Source organism: Furipterus horrens, unplaced genomic scaffold, assembly GCF_987537825.1.
Source record: "Furipterus horrens unplaced genomic scaffold, mFurHor1.1.pri manual_scaffold_4, whole genome shotgun sequence".
NCBI classification, from domain to species: domain Eukaryota; kingdom Metazoa; phylum Chordata; class Mammalia; order Chiroptera; family Furipteridae; genus Furipterus; species Furipterus horrens.
In genome coordinates, this window is record NW_028327174.1 from 173,303,187 (window position 1) to 173,324,786 (window position 21,600).

The 21,600-nt window shown below is 38.1% G+C and overlaps 1 protein-coding gene across 1 annotated transcript in view; it reads left to right on the plus strand.

The window, feature by feature from the left end:
• LOC150013353 (phospholipid-transporting ATPase FetA-like) overlaps positions 1-21,600 on the plus strand; it is a 64,717-nt gene that overhangs the window by 26,687 nt on the left and 16,430 nt on the right. The window contains exons 11-16 of the mRNA XM_090275241.1: positions 5,463-5,659; positions 7,797-8,005; positions 9,963-10,006; positions 15,877-16,042; positions 17,859-18,047; positions 18,744-18,859. Of these exons, the coding sequence (XP_090131367.1) occupies positions 5,463-5,659; positions 7,797-8,005; positions 9,963-10,006; positions 15,877-16,042; positions 17,859-18,047; positions 18,744-18,859 (921 nt within the window). The remainder of the gene's footprint in view (positions 1-5,462; positions 5,660-7,796; positions 8,006-9,962; positions 10,007-15,876; positions 16,043-17,858; positions 18,048-18,743; positions 18,860-21,600) is intronic.

Below are 21,600 nucleotides of genomic sequence, written 5' to 3' on the forward strand. Positions count from 1 at the left end.
CTCCCCTTCCCCCCTCCCAGCTGATAACCCTCCAAATGATCCCCATACCTATGATTCTGTTTCTATTCTGGTTTGCTTAGTTGGATTTTATTTTTATTTTTTAGATTCAGTTGTTGATAGTTATGAGCTTGTTGTCATTTCAGTGTTCATAGTTTTGATCTTTTTCTTAACTCACTTTGACATTTCATATAATAATGGCTTGGTGATGATGAACTCCTTTAGCTTCACCTTGTCTGGGAAGCACTTCATCTGCCCTTCCATTCCAAATGATAGCTTTGCTGGATAGAGTAATCTTGGTTGTAGGTTGCTTTTCATCACATTGAATGCTGCTTGCCAGTCCCTTCCTGCCTGCAAAGTGTCCTCCGAAAAATCAGCTGATAGTCCTATAGGCACCCTCCTGTAGGCAACTCTCTGCCTCTCTCTTGCTGCCCCCAGGACTCTGTCTTTATCTTTCCCCTTTGGCATCTCAATCATGATGCATCCTAGTGTAGTCTCCTCTGCATCCAGCTTGCCCGGGACCCTCCGTGCTTCTATGACCTGTATGTCCATCTCCTTCACAAAATTTGGGAAGTTTTCCTCGTTTTTTTCAATTCTTGATTCCTCATTCAGCACTGGTTGACTCCTTTTTTCTTCCCTATGTTCCAAATCATTGATTTGAACCCCAGTTTCCTTCCTTCACCATTGGTTTTGTATGGATTTTCCTTCGTTTCACTTAGTGTAGCCTTCACTTCTTCTCTTATGCATTTGCCATACTCAAGCATATCCGTCAAGCCTGTGAGCATCTTTATTACCAGTGTTTTGAATTCTGCATCTGTTAGGCTGTCTATCTCCTCTTCTGTTAGGTTGGCTAACTCCTTGTCACTTAGTTCTCCCACTGGAACCTTGATCCATTCCCCCTTTTAGGCCATACTTCTCTGTCTCCTCATTCTGACAGGCTCCTGTGTTTGTTTGCCTCCACATCCCAGGTAGAGCTGTCGCTCTCCTTACATTGTAAGGGGCAGAGCTTTAGGGATTCGTCAGTACAGGGCGACCTGTACTGTGGGAGACGGGTCTGAGAGGGAACAATGCCACCTTCTCAGCACTCGCCCCTTTTCCAGGCACTTCTCCCACTTCTGCACTAGACTGGCAGTCCTCTAGTTGCTGCCCTGGCCGTCATTCCCAGAGTGGGTGCATCTGCGAACGTTCTAGGACCATGGGGGCCTTTTAAACAAGCGACTCTGCTGAGACCTGCAGTTTCTGCCTCCACCCCAACCCCCACTGGTCTGCACAGTCAGAAGCAATGAGGCTTAATTTTCCCCAGTGCTGGGGCTGTGACCTGCAAAGTCCGGTGAGGAGCTGCGAACGCTCCCCAGGTGTCCCTCCTGACTTTTTAAAACGAGTGACTGTGCTTTCTGCTGGCCTACCACTGCTGCCGCTGCTGCTTCCACCACACCGCATCCTCTCCATCCTGGCTCCACCCCTCCTACATGTCTGGATGAGTATTTATTCTTTATATCTTTGTTTGCTGTACTTCCATGCAGTTTGATTTTCTGGAATTTCTGGTTGTTTCTAATTTTGAAGTAGTTGTATTCCTTCTTAGTTGTGGAGGGAGACACAGCATGTCTGTCTACGCCTCCATCTTGGCCAGAAGTCTGTATTTACATTCATTTAGTAGTCTCTTAAAAAGTTAAATATAAATTTACTGGAGGACCCAGCAATTTTACTCCTAGATATTTACAAAGGAAATAAAAACATACATCCATGCAGTCTTATACACAAATATTCAGTGCAGCTTTGTTTGTAATACTCAAAAGCGGGAAACAACCCAAATGTTCAATAAAAAATATATTAGTAAACAAATTGTGTGGTATCCATATGACAGAATACTATTTAGCAATAAAAGGAAATGAGCAATTGGTAGATGAAAAAACATGGGTGAATCCCAAGATAATTATGCTGTGTGAAAGAAGCCAGACCAAAGAAAAGAGTATATACTATATTATTTTAATTACATAATTAAAAAAAAAATTTCCAACTTTACTAATGTATAATTAACCTGTAACATTGTGTAAGCTTAAGGTATAGCACATAATGATTTGAAATGTATATATTGTGAAATGATTACCATAATAAGATTAGTTAACACATCAATCACCTCACAAAGTTATAATTTTTTGTGGTAAGAACTTTTAAGATCTGTTCTCTCTTTCTGCATCCCCAGCTGGTCTAATGTGGCAGGTCAGAGGTTACACCACACACAAGAATAAACTCAAGATGGATCAAAGACTTAAATGTAAGCCATGACACCATAAACGTCCTAGAGGAAAACATAGGCAGGAAAATTTCAGATATCCCATGTAGCAATATCTTCATGGATACATCTCCTAAGGCAAGAGAAATAAAGGAAAAAATAAACAAATGGGATTACATCAAACCAAAGAGTTTCTGCTCAGCAGAAGAAAACATCAGCAAGATGAAAAGGAAACCAACCATATGGGAAAACATATTTGCCAATGACATCACAGACAGGGGACTGATTTCCAAAATATATAAAGAGCTTATATGACTCAACATCAAGAAAACAAACAACCCAATTAAAAAATGGGCAAAGGACCTGAATGAACAAACACTTCTCCAAAGAGGACATACAGAAGGTTCATAGACACATGAAAAAATGCTCAATGTCACTAGCCATCAGAGAGATGCAAATAAAAACCACAATGAGATACCACTTTACACCAGTCAGAATGGCCATCATCAACAAATCAACAAACAGCAAGTGCTGGCGAGGATGTGGAGAAACGGGAACCCTACTGCACTGTTGGTGGGAATGCAGACTAGTGCAGCCACTATGGAAAACAGTATGGAATTACCTCAAAAAACTAAAAATAGAACTGCCTTTTGAACCAGCGATTCCACTACCAGGATTATACCCGAAAAATCCTAAAACAGTAATTCAAAAGAACTTATGCACCCCTATGTTCATAGCAGCACTGTTTACAATAGCTAAGTGCTGGAAACAGCCTAAATGCCCATCTGTAGATGAGTGGATCAAAAAACTGTGATACATTTACCCAATGGAATACTATGTAGCAGAAAGAAAGAAGGAACTCCTGCCATTTGCAACAACATGGATGGAACTAGAGAGAATTATGCGTAGTGAAATAAGCCAGGCAAAGAAAGCAAAATACCATATGATATCACCTAATACAGGAAACTAAAGAACAACACAAGCAAAAGAACTAAACAGAACAAAGAGCAGAATAGCAGTCAATAGGGGGGAGGGAGAGAAGGGGGATAAGTAAGGGAAGGGTTTAGTTAAAGAACATGTATAAATGACTCATGGACATGGACAACGGGGAGGGATATGATTGTGGGAGAAGGGGTGGGCTGGGTGGGGGAGCGAAATGGGGGAAAAATGGGACAACTGTAATTGAAAAACCAAAAAATAAAAAAATAAAAATGTTTTGAGAAAAAAAATAAAAAAATTAAAAAAAAGACCTGCTCTTTTAGCAACTTTCAAATATACAGTGATTGTTAACTATAGTCACCATACTGTACATTATGTCCCCAAAACTTATAACTGGAAGTTTGTACTCTTTGACCACCTTTACCCATTCTCCCTCAACAACCCCTGGCCTCTGGAAACCACCAATTCTCTCTCTCTTTTTATGAATTTGTATTTTTTTAGATTCCATATGTAAGTGAAATTATGTAATATTTGTCTTTTTCTGTCTTATTTCACTTAGCATAATGCCCTCAAGCTTCATCCATGTTGTCACGAATGGCAGAATTTCCTTCTTTTATGACTGAATAATATTCCATTATATATATATATATAAAATACCAATTTTCCTTATCTGTACATCTGTTGATAGACATTTAGGTTGTTTGCATGTCTTGGCTAGTGTAAATAATGCTGCAATGAACATGGGGGTGTAAATATCTTTTGAAGAGATATTTACTCTAAAGTGGAGTTGCTGTTTTTATGCCAGTACCATACTGTTTTGATTACTATAGTTTTGTAATATAGTTTGAAGTCAGGAGGTTATTATGCATCCAGCTCTGTTCTTTGTCAAGATTGCTTTGGCTATTTTGGGTATTTCGTGGTTCTATACAAATTTTAGGATTATTTCTCTATTTCTGTAAAAAATGTCAGTGGAATCTTGATAGGGATTGCATTGAATCTATAGATTTCTTTGGGTAGTATGGACATTTTTAACAATGTTAACTCTTCCAATCCATGAACATGGGATATCTTTCCATTTATTTGTATTTTCTTTGACTTCTTTCATCATGTCTAAATCCCACTTGATCATGGTGTATGATTCTTTTAATGTGCTGTTGAATTTGGTTTGCTACTATTTTGTTGAGAAGTTTTGTGTCGATGTTCACCAGGAATATTGGCCTGTAGTTTTCTTTTCTTGTCTAGGTTTGGTACCAGGATAATGCTGGCCTTGTAAAAGGAGTTCCAGAGTGTTATCTCCTCTCCCTCAAAGTTATTCTCTAAATATAGTTCTCAAATTTGTCTTATTTCTTTGCTTCCTTGCCCCTCCATGCTTTCTCTTTCAACTCAACGGCAAGAAAATTGTAATCATCTAAAACAATAGTCTTGGGTAAGAAGGTATCATCTTTAATCTCAATTTTGTGTCCAGGCAAAATTCAGTTGGAAAGAATTACTGGGACTTGTATGCTTAAGATCTTAATCATGTCTCTTCCTTTTTTTGTTTCTAAAAGTAAATATGTTTCTTCAGTCCTTTGATAACCCAAATTTCTCCCTGTTCCTTTTCATTTCTGCTTATAAATTGGCCAACTATCTTCCTAGTTCAACTCTTTCTTTTAATACCTTGTGAAAGGCAGTCAACACAAATATTTTATTCTTTCTAACCACCTCCCTTAGAGCTATATAGGCTCAGTAGGCATGTGATCTGTCTTCAAGTTTTATCAAATTCTTTACTGTTAATGTGATTGTCATATTTTCAGCCTTTAGTATCAGTTTCTTACCCCCCACCCATCCCCAGTTGCTAAGCCAATGACACATATTTTAGACTCTTGTTAAAGCAGCACCTCACTTTAATAATGGAGTGATGAAGAGGCTAAGTTCTGGAACTGGTTCAAACTTGTCTCTCCTAGTTAGTAACTAAATGACTTCAGGAAAAATACTTTTCCACTCTTAATATCAAGTTCTTTATCTGTTATTCAAAGAGGGGTATTACAAATATTAAATTAAATAATATACACAAAGTACTTAGCACAGTTCCTGGCACTTAGTTAATATTTAATATATTTTAAAATCCCACGAATACCTCCCACTGAGCTTTCTTTTCTGTTCTCTGTACTACGGCCTAGAGCCTATAAATTACAGCACTTCCAGGCCCCCTCGCCCATCAAGGAGAGAGAGAAGCTTTTTGAGAGAGAAGGCTTCAAAAGGCAGACTGAAGTAGTGTATGCCTTGGATGTTAATTCTTTTTTTTTTTCCCTAGATTTTTCTGTTTTTAGGCAGCATGTGCTTTATCCTAGCAATTGGGAATAGCATTTGGGAGCACAAGAAAGGCTACTACTTACAGAATTTTCTGCCATGGAAAGAATATGTCTCTTCATCAGTTGTCTCCGCCATCCTCATATTCTGGTCCTACTTCATTATTCTCAACACCATGGTGCCTATTTCATTCTATGTCAGGTAGGTTTCTTTGATCACTTCGGGTTACAGATAGAAGAGCAAACTTCATAATTCATGACTAACTCCCCAACTAGAGAATGAACTTTTAGAAAGCATAGACTGTGTGCTCTTTAACCTACTACTTCCCACAGAGCCTGGTATACTAAACACTCTGAGAAATATCTATAGATATCATGAATGTTTTCCATATCCAGAATACTGTGTTAAGATACTATATGGATTATACAAAAAGAAAATTGTCCCTGCTCTCAAATATTTTGTAATGTAAGTGACTAAATAAGACACACAAGCACATGAAGTAATTAGAAAAAATACACTTTTCATGATGCTAAAGCCAGGCAGCACCTAGTTTATCAATGAATAGAGTGCAACCATGCATTTGTAAATCAGAACGGCATTTTCCTATAGGAACCATGTAGAAAATGGTAGATAGGTGTAATTGTGACCTAAGTTCTGGTTCCTAAAAGTTGGAGAAAAGAAAAACAGTATTTACTCTTTGCTTTTCATGAGCACCTTAGACAAATATTGAAATAAATAAAACAAATATTGAAATAAATAAAATAAGTCTTTACTCTGATCTCCTTTATCTCTTTCAACAACATTCCTTCTCACATACACACACCCCAAACCCATTTTTGCATCCTTCTTTCCAGATTTCCTAAACCCTGAATTGTGGCATTCCACTCTGAAAAGCACCCTATATAATTAAATCTTATAAATTTTAAAAATATTTCTTGAGCACTTACTATGTTGCAAGCACTGTATTAGGTACTAGAGAAAGAAACATGAATAAGACAGTCTCTCTCTAAATAAGCTTACAACATAGCCATGGGAAAGGATACTTAAATAAATAATTATAGTACAATATAAAAAATATGTAATAGAAATATATATGTGATACTGTGAGAGCCTTGAAAATGAATGGATTAATTCTGCCTGGAAAGGCTTAAGTGTTTAGAGGAAAAGGTAATAGTCAAACTCATAATTGAGAAAAGAGTAGAATTCACCAAGCATAAAATAGGAAAAGAATATTGCATTAGAAAGATCAGCATGTGCAGAGGTTTGGAGATGTTTTTAAAGCTTTATCTGGACATAGAACAGTGAATAATCTAGACTTGGGTGTTGCATGGTAGTTCAGAATCAGATCCAGGAGAGCCTTAAATGTACAGTATTCCCTCATTTATCGCAGGTATTACGTTCTAGACCACCACGACCACCCCGCCCACTCCACGATAGGTGAAAATCCACAAAATAGGAACCTTACATTTATTTTAGTATTTATATACATTTTAAGGCTTTATAAACCCTTCCCACACATTTATAAACCGTTCCCAGTCCCTTATTAACCTTTCCCACTCCTTTATTAGCCTTTTCCACACTTTTATAAACACTACTTATGTTCTTAAACATATTCTACACTTAAACCTACGTAACTTTAACAACATACGTATACAGTACCGCAAAATCCCACGATATAGCGAAAAATCCGCGATAAATGATTAAATATATTTTTTTAAATCCCGCGATACAGTAAGGCTGCGATAAGTGAACTGCGATATAGAGAGGGACTACTGTAAAGCCAAGGAGTTTGGATTTTATCCTGAAAGCAATGAAGATCTTTCTAAGAAAATAAATAATGTGATTAAATGTTTCTGTTTAGAGAGATTGCTATTGTGGCTGGTATGGAGAAGGAAGGGATGTCACAACAAATAAGAAAAGTCAAAAATGTGGGCCTGAGCACCTCCACCAATGGATTTACATTATAGCAGCAATAATTATCTAATTAAGCCTAGGTAGCCTTTTATTAGTTAGCTCTTAATTCTATCAGGCCTTGCATTTCTGCAGAAGTTCAAAATTTGTGACTTTTCCTAGATATGATTTGGAAGAAGAAAGAGTAAAAGGGGAAAGGTAATCAAATATATCTGGATCCAGATGGTAATGCCTTTTGTAATAATGGACAAAGTCAGAATTACAGTGGGTTGGCTGATGGTGGGGTTCCTATGATCCAAGGAAGATGCTCTAGTGTGATTTTCAGATGCCGGCCCTGACCTACCACAGGACTGGTAAGAAAACCAGGGTAATGTATTTGTTTGCCCTGCTCTGACCCAGGATCCTTCTTTTCTTGCTTTCTCCTTAGTGTTGAGATAATAAGATTGGGCAACAGTTGCTATATCAACTGGGATCAGAAGATGTTTTATGCCCTAAATAACACACCAGCACAGGCTCGCAACACCACCCTTAATGAGGAGCTTGGCCAAGTCAAATACGTGTTCTCGGACAAAACAGGAACCCTGACTCAGAACATCATGATTTTCAACAAGTGTTCTATTAATGGAACATTATATGGTATGCATGTCTTCCTGCTTTTCCTGAGTCCTGAGAACTGCTTTGCAGGTTGTTTTCAAGGCTAATCAAGCTCTAAGTCTATATGCCTCTGTAATTCATATTTGCCTCTTATTCCCATAGCTTCCTCTGTTCACTAAGCAAAGATCACTTAGCCCATTCAGTTCTATTCAAAAGTATTTATTTACTACCTTGTAGATGTAATGTATTGTGTTAGACATTGGACATACCAAGATATACAAACTTAATCTCTGTCCTCAAGGAATTTCTAATGTCTTCAGAATGTAAATTCACTCTCATATTAAATCAGCTAGAGCAACCAGCATATTACTGAAGCTGCTAATTTCCTGATTCTCCCTCAGACCAATAAACAGTCCTGAGAGAAGCCATCAAAGTGTAGTCAAGAGTTTGCTCAGTGTCTCTCATGCCCAATTCCTCATTTATTTCATGCCTTAATCATAAGCTTGTTTTTGTGATAGTGTCCTAATGTGTGTGAGCATTCATGTCTAATGCACTAACTAGCAGAGGAAGGCAATCACATCTAAAAAGCTAGAGCACGCGGGATGTTCTTCTGGGATGATGAAAAAGCTTTGAAACTAGGGAGATGTGGTAGTTGCGCAGCATTGTGTATGCACGAAATGCCCCTGAATTGTATACTATATAATGGTTAATTGTATGTTATGTGAATTTCACCTCAATTAAAAAATAATTTAAATTTTTTAATTAAAAAGAAAAGCCAGAGCACTGTAATATTTCTTATTACCCCTGCCAAACAAGATTTCATAAGTATAAACTCTGAAAACTTATTTTTTGATGAATTGACTTGAGTGAGGGTCTTATTCTCTGGCTTATTGTTAGACCTTACCATATACTGGGTAAGGTTGAAAAGGGTCATGAGTATTTCTATGCTTGGCCTCAGACTGTCTTCCATCCCCATTCTGTCTGTACTATCCACTGGCCTAGCATGATAGAATCAAAAGAAATAAGCTTTTAAAAACCCTCCTTTAATTACCATATTGCCCAGTAATTCCATTCCTAAGTATACACACACAAAAAAAATTGAAAACAGGATTCAAATCATAGATACATGCTAGTGTTTATTGCAGTACTATGTGCAATAGCCCCATAATAGAAATAACCCATGTGTGTATCAACAGATGAATGGATAAACAAATTGTGGTATATTGATACAATGGAATATATTCAGTCATAAAAAGTAATGAAGTTCTGACACATGCTACAACATGGATGATCTTGAAAACATTATGCTAAATAAAATAAGCCCAAAGCAAAAAATGAAGCTCCTGCCCTTCCCAAAGCCAAAGCAAAGGCTGTGAAGGCAAAGAAAGCAGTGCTAAAAGGCTTCCACAGCCACAAAAGAAAAGAAGATCCTCATACCATTGTGGATGTCAAGGCCAACAAGCACCAGATCAAACAGTCTGTGAAGAAGCTCTATGATATTGACATGACCAAGGTCAATACCCTGATCAGGCCTGATGGAGAGAAGAAGGCAGGTGTTCAACTGGCTCCAGACTATGATGCTTTTGATGTCGCCAAAAAAAAATGAGTCCAGCTGGCTAATTCTAAATATTAAAAATTTTATGTTGTAAAAAAGAAAGAAAGAAAGAAAGAAAGAAAGAAAGAAAGAAGCGAGACATAAAAGGAAATATTCTGTTATTCTATTTATATGCAATATCTAGAATAGGCAACTTGATACAGACAGAAAGTACATGAGAGGTTACCAGATGCTGGCAATAGGGAACAATAGGGAGGATGCTGAAGAAGTCTTGGAAATACAATGGTGATTATTGCACAACATTGTGAATATACTTAATTGTACACTAAAAATGTTTAAAATGGCAAATTTTATGTTATATATATTTTACCACAATAAAAAAATGTTAAACCTTTCTTTAAAACACTTGTCAAGTAAGTCTCTGCTCTGTTTACTTACCAACAGGTGCTATCTATGACAAGAATGGACAGAGGGTGGAAGTCTCTGAGGTGAGTGATTACAGCTCCTTTGTGGGGAGCTGAGTAAGGTCATGCTGCACAGCAGAATCTTTAACACAAGTTGGAACTCCCTTAATTCCTGAAATATTAAAGCTTTTACTGGCCCCATAATATCAGAAAGCATTATATAAATGACCTATGTTTATTTGAGGAGAGTTGGGTTTATGTTTTAAAATGAAAATAGCTTTATTATTTTTTTCTATTTAAAAAATAATCTGCCATGTCTGCATGGTTCAGTTGGTTGGAGCATCGTCCCATGTACCAAAAGGTAGCAGGTTTGATTCCTGGTCAGGGCACATACATAAGTCGAGTGTCTAATCCTTGGTTGGGGTGCATACAGGAGGCAACCAATTGATGTTTCTCTCTCATACATGTTTCTCTCCCTCTTTCTCTCTCTCCCTTTCTCTTCCCTGTAAAAATCAATAACATATCCTCAGTTGCGGATTATAATCATCATCATCATCATCACCTATGCTCACTATAAAAAAATCCAAATATAGAAACCCATTTAGATACCTAATGTAAAATATGTTTTTCATATGTTTGTATACACATGCATATACATCTGGATATGATTGATTGATTGATTGATAGATAAGAAGAAAGAAAGGGAAGGAGGAAAGAATCATAGCATATACGCTATTTTCAGCCTCTTTTTATTCGCCTGACACTATATTGTAGTCCTCTTTCCATGTCAGTAAATTAAAGTCTGCATCATCATTTTGAATGAGTATTGTATTCAATTGTATTAATATACCTTAATTTAACTGAGCCCTATTTTTATTCCATTTTCTTTTGCTTTTATAAATAGCATGTGGTAAGCACCCTGGTACATACATTTTTATTTCCTCTTCTGATAATTATTTCCTTAGAATAAAGTCTTTGAAGTGAAATTGGTTGGTCCAAGGTTAGCCACATTTTTAATGCATCTAATATTATATTACCATATTGCTCTTCAGAAAGAGTACATCAATGTATAATCCCACCAGAAATATATGAGAATTCCTGTTTTCCCATATCTTTGTCAGTACTGGGTGTTAACAATATTTTAATCTTTAGAAATTTAATTGGTGAAAAATAATATCTCATTTAATTTATCTTGCTTTGATTACTAATCAGGTTGAGTTATTTTTATATGTTTATTTTTCTTCCCCTTCCCAATCACTTTATTACCCATTTATAGTTATTTTGTGAGCTGCCTGTTCATAGCCTTTGCCCTTTTTTTCTTAATTAAAAGTATTTTTTATATAGTAAAAATAACAACTCTTCCTTTGTCTGCTGTATTACACTTATTTTTCCAATTTTTGTCTTTTTTATTTTTTTCTGTGTAAAAAATTTAATTTATGTAATCAACTCTATCTGTCTTTTTTCTTTATAAGTTCAGGATTTGGGACATGCTCAATAACCCTAACCTACACAATTATAAAAATATCTTCCTATTCATTTATCCTATTTATTCTTCCTAGCTGGTCATTTTCACTATTTTCTCCAGTGTTGGATCGATCTCAGCTTTTGTTCATGAATATGATTTTAAGTATCCCTTCATAGGGCTTCCTCTGTTATGGATACTCCTCACCATATCCCTTTCCTACTGGAAACAATTCCAAAACCTTAACCACTTGATTTAAGTAGCAATCAGCTAACTAAGCTCTCAACTCCTGCCTCACCTCTATATCAGTGATTTTCAGCCAGTGTGCTGCAAAAAAGCTTTAAACGTGCAATACCTGACTATTTAGTCAGGGTCACTGACATCTTTTCCCTTAGATTGTCAAATTAAAAAATGACAACAACTAACTTCCAGCCAAGATGGAGGCATAGATAGACACACTGCATCTCCCTCCATAACTAAGAAGGAATACAACTACCTCAAAGCTGAAGAAAACCAGAAGTTCCAGAAAATCAAGCTGCATAGAAGCCCAACAAACAGAGATATAAAGAAGAAATACTCATTCAGACAGGTAGGAGGGGCAGAGCCGGGGAGGAGAGGACACGGTACGGAGGCGGTTATGGCAGCAACAGTGGCTGTGGCCAGCCTGCAGAAAGTGCAGTCATACATTTAAAAAAGTAGAGAGAGATACCTAGGGAGCGATTCCCAGCACAAGACCAGACTGCACAGCTCACAGTTCCACCACCACAGAAAATAAAGCCTCATTGCTTCTGACTGTGAAAACCAGTGGGGGTTGGGACAGAGAAAGAAACTGCTGGTCACTCAGCAGAGTCTGTTTGTTTAGAGGGTGCCCACAGTCCTAGAACATGAGTAGACTCACTCACTCTGGGAGCCACAACCAGAGCAATAGCTAGAGAGGTGCCAGTCCCATATAGGAAGTAGAAGAAATGCCTGCAAAGGGGGAAAATACTGAGCAAGCGGCATTGTTCCCTCTCAGTCCCCTCCCCCACATAGAGCACCACACATGGTGAAATGGGTTGTCCTGTACTGATGAATACCTAAGGCTCCACCCCTTACAATGTAACAGGTGCAACAGCTTTACCTAAGACACCAAGGCAAATAAACACAGGAGCCTGTCAAGATGAGGAGACAGAGAAGTATGGTCCAAAAAGGGAACAGATCAACGTTCCAGTGGGAGAACTAAGTGAAAGGAGATAACCAACCTAACAGATGCAGAGTTCAAAACACTAGTAATAAAGATGCTTACAGACCTGAAAGATATGCTTAAGTATGGCAAACACAGAAGGGAAGAAGGGAAAGCTATACTAAGTGAAACGAAGGAAAATCTACATGAAACCAATGGTGAAGAGAAGGAAACTGGGGTTCAAATCAATGATTTGGAACATAAGAAATAAGTGGTCAGTGAGTACAGACTGAGGAAACAAGAATTGAAAAAAATGAGGAGAGGCTTAGGAACCTCTGGGAAAATTTTAAACGTGCCAACATTCTAATCACAGGGGTGCCAGAAGAGGATGAGCAAGAAATTGAAAACTTACATGAAAAAATAATGAAGGAAAACTTCCCTAACTTGCCAAAGAAAGTAGACATACTAATTCAGGAAGCACAGAGAGTCCCAAGCAAGTTAGACCCAAAGAGGACCACACCAAGACACATCATAATTAAAATGACAAAGGTTAAAAATAGAGAATCTTAAAAGCAGCAAGAGAAAAGAAGAGTTACCTACAAGGGGGTGCCTATAAACTACCAGCTGATTTCTCAATAGAAACTTTGCAGGCAAGAAAGGACTGGCAAGAAGTATTCAAAGTGATGAAAAGCAAGGATCTGCAACCAAGATTATTCTATCCAGCAATGCTATCATTTAGAATGGAAGGGCAGATAAAGTGCTTCCCAGATAAGATAAAGCTAAAGGAGTTCATCATCACCAAGCCCTTCTTATATGAAATGGAAAAGGGACTTATTTAGGAAAAAGAAGATCAAAACTATGAACATTAAAATGACACTAAACTCACAACTATCAACAACAGACCCTAAAAAAAATAAAATAAAAAACAAACTAAGCAAACAAACAGAAGAGGAACAGAATCATAGGTATGGGGATCCTTTGAGGGTTATCAGCTGGGAGGGGAGAAGGGGAAAAATGGCAAAAATGATTCAGGGATTAAGAAGTATAATTGGTAGGTACAAAATAGGAGGAAGTTAATAATAATATAGAAGAGGGTGAAGCTAAAGAACTTATATATGCACGACCCATAGACATGAACTAAGGGGGGTGTTGGGCAGAGGAGAGCAAAGTGAAAAGAAATTGGGACAACTGTAACAGCATAATCAAGAAAATGTACTTAAAAAAAAAAAAGACAACAACCAACACAACAAAAGGCATCCAGTGTGAATACCCTATCTTGAACCATATACATATATGTCATATAAATAGAGTTGCAGCTTATTGGTCACATCACATGATAAGGTTGCATCTGATTGGTTAATTCTTGGTACCAGAAATCCTTATATATAAGTGTAGTCACCTGATATTTTAAAAAGTCCCTTTTTGGAGCAAAAAGGGTAGGTAATTACTATTATTATTTTTTTGTAAATCATCAAAATTATACCTCTTTTTGTCAGATTGGCAAGAAAATACAATTTTTGTGTACCACAGAATTTTAGTAATTAGTTTATGTGTGCCATGAGATGAAAAAAGGTTGAAAATTGCTGCCCTATATCCATCAAAGAGATTGGTAAAGGGAAAGGAAATTATTGTTTTGCCTTAAATCCTCTTCCAGAATGATGGCTAATGACCTTGGCTATATAAACAAAGTTATAGCTCTAGGGAGTAAATTGTTTCTCTTTCCCCTTCCTCCTCCTTCCACTACTGATCGACCATAGCAGGGGCCCAACTAGGAACTATAACATTATTCTTAATTCTTCCCCTCTTTCACTTCTCATATCCACATTATTATCAATTCTAGCTCCCTATGTTTTCAAACCATCCCCTTAATTTGATATTTATTATCACTACTTTATCATTTATTTTGTGGATTACTGAATGGCCTCCTAACCAGTCTCCCTGCTTCTCATCTTGCTAGTTCCAATATTCTTTCCATGCTGCTACCAGAGGACTTTCTCTGAAACAAATCCAGTTATGTCACTTTCAGCAGAAAATTGCTGTGACTCCCTACTGCATATAAGATGCTAATGCAGGCTCAACTTCATGCCTGCCTCTTAGTTTATTGCTCATCACTCACCAGCTTCCAGTTTTAAAGAACGTGCCAGTGCCAGTACAAGAGCCCAATTCTAGAAAAGCCTCAGGGGATGCAATATAATGATTTATCTTAAATTACTCAACCCACAAACCTCAGAATTCACAGCTCTGTGGTCAGCCAGGTCTAGGGCTTGGCTCTGGACCTGACCACACTTCCTCGCTGCTATGACAAAACTCCTTCTATATGGGATATAGAAAAGAGCCCATATAACTCACTACAAACTTCCCTTACCCCAAAATAACACCAGCAGAACAATTATGTCTGTACTTAACATATTCAGGCCCAGCCCAAGTAGTACCACAACTACAAAGAACTGGAGAAATATCCATGAGAATTCTGGTTTGGGCTGGAGAAATCTGTTAATATCACACTCTAGGGTGGCACTGAGAGAGCCTCAGTGCCAAATTAAACCAGAAAAAAAAAAAGTTTACCCAAGGTGGCTTCCAGTAGCCTACCTGAAATGGAGAATGAGAGTCACATCTACATCATAGCCAGGAAAGTGGTAGTAAATATTAGGTCCAAAGATTGAGGCAAAGTCAAGGACCATGCAGGTTAGAGACAGAGAATCATGTTGACAGGTCCAGTTAAATGGTTCAAAATGAAATCTGGAGCAAGTGCTATGTACTGAAGATTCCTTATAATGCAGCCTTGCCTCTTTCTTGCAGTATTCCTTTCTAGCCGCCTTGTGGTCTAAAAAGGAATAGTGTAACAGTGATACTACTCACCTGATATCACAGTGATATCAGGACTCAGTTTGATTCCCAGCTCCCTGAATCAGGCAGAGGACAGCCAGAAACAAAGACTTTTTCCAGATACCATTTACTAACAGGGAGCAGTCACCCCTTCATATCCTTGGGTCTGATCATCATGGGTTTGGGACTTGAAAAAGTAGAGACTGAAGCTAGCCATTAATCATTCAGGATAGCTTGGGGAGAAAAGGAGTAAGCAGGGTCTGCAAAGCAATGCTCAGTTTGTCTCCTATAGGATGGATCTTTTCTGCCTAAATGAATGGATGGTCCAGGTCAGAGCTAAAAATGCCTTCGAAAGCAGCACAGGGTCTCCTCCATTTATCTTGATTTTCTCTTCCCATCTTCCTAAGAGTTCTTACCACATTACAGAAATTGCTCTCAAATTGACCTTTTACTACAAAGTGTCAAGCTGCTGCTGAGAAGTTTGTTCTGGCTTATATGTTCCAGAAAACAGAAGGGGTCAACTTCTCCTACAACAAACTGGCTGATCCTAAGTTTTCGTTTTACGACAAGACTTTGGTGGAAGCAGTGAAAATGGGTGATCACTGGGTGCACTTGTTTTTCCTCTCACTCTCATTGTGTCACACTGTCATGTCAGAGGAGAAAGTGGAAGGTGAGAAGGGACCTGAGGTCTTGTGGACTGAGACTATGTCATAGAGTCGAGGCTGGTTGGAGGTTGGGGCAGTTTGGTATCATTTGTACTGACTTAACTTAAAAATTAAGACTTTCTAATAGGAAGTGTTCTCCAGCAAAGTCAAGTAAGAGCTCCTAGTCAATGGAGACATTCAACTAGAAAGCAATCTCTTGGTCTTAAAAAGATTCAGTCATTGGATAGGGGTCAAACTTGGTGCTACCTAGGGAACTTCTGATCTTGAGACGCTATGATGTTCTGTCATAGAGCCCATCTGAATTATCCCCAAGATCAGCCCCACTGTCTCTGACAAGACTTCCTGAAGGATGAATGGAGTTGTCTTTTTGTTATTTGAAAATAAGGTATCCCCACATATACTAGTTTCTTTAGTAACTAAATACAGGGTGGGGCAACAGTAGGTTTACAGTTGTGAATACAAGAAACCCAAGAGTTTATTCTTGTATTATTATCTACTATCTTATTTTTTTCCATACAAACATTCTAAACCCACTTTTGCCCCATCTGTATAACTATATCATCCATGAATTTATCCAAACCTTTTTTAGACAATGAGAAATGACTAATTGTGAGTTAAGAAGACTTTTTTCTTAACAAACAATAATTTAGGCAACCAAATAAATCACATCATTTAAAGTTAATGTACTCTTTATATAATACAACTATTAGTAACATCTCATGTTTGTATATTACTTTAGTTTTATAAATTGCTTTCATTTATATTATCTCCCATAATCTTCATAACAGCCCTCTTAAGTAAGCAGAACAAGAAAAATTATCCCAGTTTTGAAGGAAACTGAAGCTAAAAGAGATTAAATGACTTGCCTAAATCCTATAAGAAAGAATGGCAGAGATGAGATAAGAACCCAAATTTCACATTTCCTGACCCCATGAGCTCCCACCCAACCACAGGTCCTTCCAGGCCTGACATTCCAACAAGTTGCTATTACTCAAAGCATATTTGGACATGTCTTTGTTTACTACCTTGAGTGACAAGGTAGGAAACACACTAGAAAAGTCTTTTGTCCCATAGATATAGCTTATGAATAACTGTTTTTAAAAATTAAATTGTCCTTCAGAAGAGAAATAATCCAAAAGATACCCCAGGTTGTGGTGCTGCTCTAAAATAGGAGCTCAAGAAATGTCTTGCGTAACATCAGATTGAAAGACTGGTTCAACAAAGTGAGTCATTTAGCTTCCCAAGGTGAGAGTTTCAAGGGTGACAATACTCATTCATATATGTACTTAAGTTGTTTATTAAAACCATCAATATTATTATCTTTTAGTGGTGTCTATTTAAAGTTTGGCAAGTCTTATACAGAAGCACTTTATGCAGGACCACCTGCATGAGACCCACTCCGGAGATTTGTTAAAAATTCTATTTCTTGGGCCCTCCTCCCAGATTCTGTGATTCTGGATTCAGTAACCTCGGGTAAGGCCAAGGAATCTGCATTTTAACAAGCCCCCTGGGCCATCTTTACCCACTAATGTTGGCGAGTAACTGCCTGCGTTTTGTTCATCTGTATACATTGCATGTACCATGTTCCTCTGTAATATTAACTCAGGTCTGTGAAATGAGTTGAAAACATTGGGGAGAAAAACAACTGACTTGTTCTGCACAACCTGGCCTTTTAGGGCTAACCTATGAGGAATTTTTAAAGAAATATGTCCCCTCTTGGGCTCCATTTTTATTTAAGCCATTTGGAAGACAGTGTCACTTCTGGGCAGACTTCAGCTGCAGATCACTATGGGCTCTGGTTGCCCAATTCTCTCCTTCCAGGTGAGCTGGTATACCAGGCCCAGTCCCCAGACGAAGGTGCCCTCGTCACTGCTGCCAGGAACTTTGGTTTTGTGTTGCGCTCCCGTAAGTCTGACACAATCACAATAGTCGAAATGGGAAAAACCAAAGTCTACCAACTGCTGGCTATTTTGGACTTCAGCAATGTGCGCAAGAGGATGTCTGTTATTGGTGAGTGCCCCTCCTAGTAGGTCCTCTCTCCTTATTTGTATATACTTTTATACAGTGACTTTCTTATTAATCTACACACCAATGTTTTCTCCCATCCTCATGCCTTCTCACAGGTACTATGCCTCAAATACAAACACAGAGCCATTCCCACTTTTTCTCTGTCATATATCTTTATATTATCTTCTATATATACACAAGTGGGTGCTTGCTACCAAATGCTAAGACCCTTCTTTAGTGTTCCTGAGTAGTGGCTTGTAAGAACCCTAAAGCTAAGGTAAGAACAGAAAATAAATGCATAAAGCCTGAACTTAAAGTAAGAGATGAGGGCAGAAATATAAAGGGAAATTTATACTATCTTTTTCCCAATTAGTTGAGGTCATTCTTCATCCTTGGTCCTTACTAGGTGTAAGTCTCATTATACCACTTGGACTTGAGAAGCCAAATGTGATTCTGCATCAGAGTCTCCCACAGGTGACATCGAACCCATGAAGAACTGGTTCCATAAGGTCCTCTCTCATTCTTACCAGCCTTGACCATATCACTTATCCTGTGTGGCCACTCATTGAGTGTTTATCCCCCAAATGTATCAGAAAAAAATGTCATGGAAACAGCCTCCTGCCATCTCTCAGTGGCCTAGACAAGTTCTTGTAACAATGGGCCTATATAGTTACTTTGCTTGATTTTGCTTATCCTTAGTGAGGACACCTGAAGATCGGGTAATGTTGTTCTGCAAGGGAGCAGACACCATCCTTTGTCAGCTGCTTCATCCATCCTGTATATCCCTCAGAGATGTGACCATGGAACATTTAGATGTAAGTGTTTAGGTTGTAGGGGAGGGAGGCTGTGAGTGGTTCTGTGTATCTGTATATTTGTCCACATATGTCCCTTTTTCGATGTATTTCCATATGGGATTTGCTGTCTGTTTCTCCTTAATTGATGGAAGAATAAAAACTACCTCATTTTGTGGGATTCTCATTGACCACATTGTCAAGGAGTTGGATGGCACAGGATCCCGGGGGCATGCCAAAGAGTGTGTCTGTGGTAGCCCTTAGTACCATCAGAATAGTTCTCTCTTCAATTCCTTGCTCTGGAGGTCCCATGGTCAGATCTAGAATTTTCTTCAGAATAGGACCTGTTGGTGTGGGAGGCCCCCACCCCACCAGCCATGATAAGAACAGATTGTTTTTAGGGTATGGAGCAGAAATCTCTAGGCCTGAGCTGTTTAGGGGACTGTTATCTGTTATCTACAGAATTCAAATCCCCAAGGGTACCTTCCTGCTACCTACCCCACTCCACTTCCACCCTCTAGGATTTGAGATATATCAGAAAGAGAGAGTGGCTCCAGTCTGCTGGCACTAGAAAGGAAAAGTAGGTACATATTCTCTGGAGTTTCCACCCTTATATCTGGATATAGAGGGTTGGGGGAAGAGGACAGGAAATGTGATGAGGAAAGGGCAGATCAGAAAAGTATTTTAAAGAGGAAATAAATTAGAGAAAATGCTATTAGACCATTTTGGCTTGACTCTATATTATCACATAGAAGTCAAAGAACATATAGCTAATAAGCACATAAGAGATGCTTTAGTGTCATTAGCCATCAGAGAAATGCAAATGAAAACCATAGATACTGCTTCAAATCATTAGGATAGCTAAAATAACAAAGGTGACCAAACAGTAATAAGTGTTGGTAAGGATACAGAGAAATCTTAACCTTCTTACATTGCTGATGGGAATGTAAAATGATGCAGCCATTTTGGAAAACAATCTGGCAGTTCCTGGAAAAGTTAGGCATGCAGTTATTATATGACCCAGCAATTCCACTCCTAGGCATATTCCCAAGAGAAATGAAATATACATCCACACAGAAATGTGTACATGAATATTCATAGCAGCACTATTCACAATAGCAAAAAAGTAGAAACAACCCAAGTGCCCGTCAATGGATGAATGGATAAATAAAATGTGGTATATCCATACAATGAATATTTAGTCACAAAAGAGCTAATGTACTGATACATGCTACAGTGTGGATGAATCCTGAAAACACTGTGCTAAGTGAAAGAAGCCAGTCACAAAAGGCCACATACTGTATGATTTCATTTATAAAAAATGTCCAGAATAGGCAAATCTATAGAAACAGAAGGCGGAATAATGGTTACCAGGGGCTGGAGAAAAGGGAATGGGAATGACTGATAATGGGTATGGGTTTTCTTTTATGGGGTGATGAAAATGTTCTGTAAGTACATAGTAATGATGGTTCCACAACTTTATGGATAAATTGTTTAAAAACACTGAATTGTGTACTTTAAAAGACTGAATTTTATGGTATCTACATTATATCTCAAGTGTTTTTAAAAGTTGGTTGTGTCCCACACATGATGGTTCTTAAGTCTTCCCAGAGGCCATAGCATTTTTTAATGGGTTAATCTGAAAACTCTTATCTTTTAATTTTCCAGAACACATGAATTAGGTTATCTTCTCAGAGAGCATTTCCACAGACTGGCTTCAGAGGGGGTCATAAAAGTGTTTCAGATCTTTCAACCTGCTTCCTACTACCAACCTTAACAGAAACCCATAGTGGAGCCTGACTATACTACAATTGACCACTGGTGATAAACCTATGAATCAAACTCCAAAAACCCACTCATATAGAAGCATAACTCAAGGATGTCTAAAACGAGGATCAGCAAACAGGCCATCAAAAACAAGTGGCAGTCAGGATTTGGCCCCAGGGTCCTAGTTTGCCAACCAGAAGAGGAAAGAAAAACAGAAGGGATAAGTAAGAAATACTGTTAACACAGGCTGCTGAATTACTTGTTGAAGGATTAAGAATTTGTCAGTGTATTGTTAAGCTTGCCAACTCCTGTTATCAGTATCCTATGCAAAACCAAGAAGTCTCTAAGAACTCTCAGGCTTCTATTTCAAAGCTTTACCTGCCAACAGTACAAAGGTTTTTCTCTCTAATCCCTGAGTGTTTGATGTTAGCTGTATGGCATTCCCTACATATACTTCCTTATGTTCATTTCACCTGACAGCTAACATCAGACACTCAGGAGTTACACGGGGAACTAAGAGCAAAATATTAAGATAATAACTTCTGTTTCCCTTTGTTCTTATAATGCCAAAGTGAATTATTTTGAAGCTCACTATAACAGTGGTCATGTAGAACTGTTATTTGTGTGCAAAATCTGCTTCTAACCCACCCTCAGTTAGTTACAAGTTCTGTCCTAAACCACCTACATACTCACCCAGCCCTCCTTGTGACCAAGAGTACACTTCTGCAAGATAGCTAGCTATGATATCTTGGTGGACAAGGAAAAGAAAGATGCTAGTTCACCCAGAAAGCATTTCAGCAGTGGCTTCACTAACACTGTTGAGTCAACCAGCTATAGACAAATACACAATATGTGTGCTATTTGAAATGTCCATTGAATACTTGATGAAGAAAAACAGAGACAGAAGAAAATAAAATGAATGTATGCTTGTAAAAAATAGTAATACCAGACTTCCGGCCAAGATGGAGGTGTAGACAGACACGCTGCATCTCCCTCCA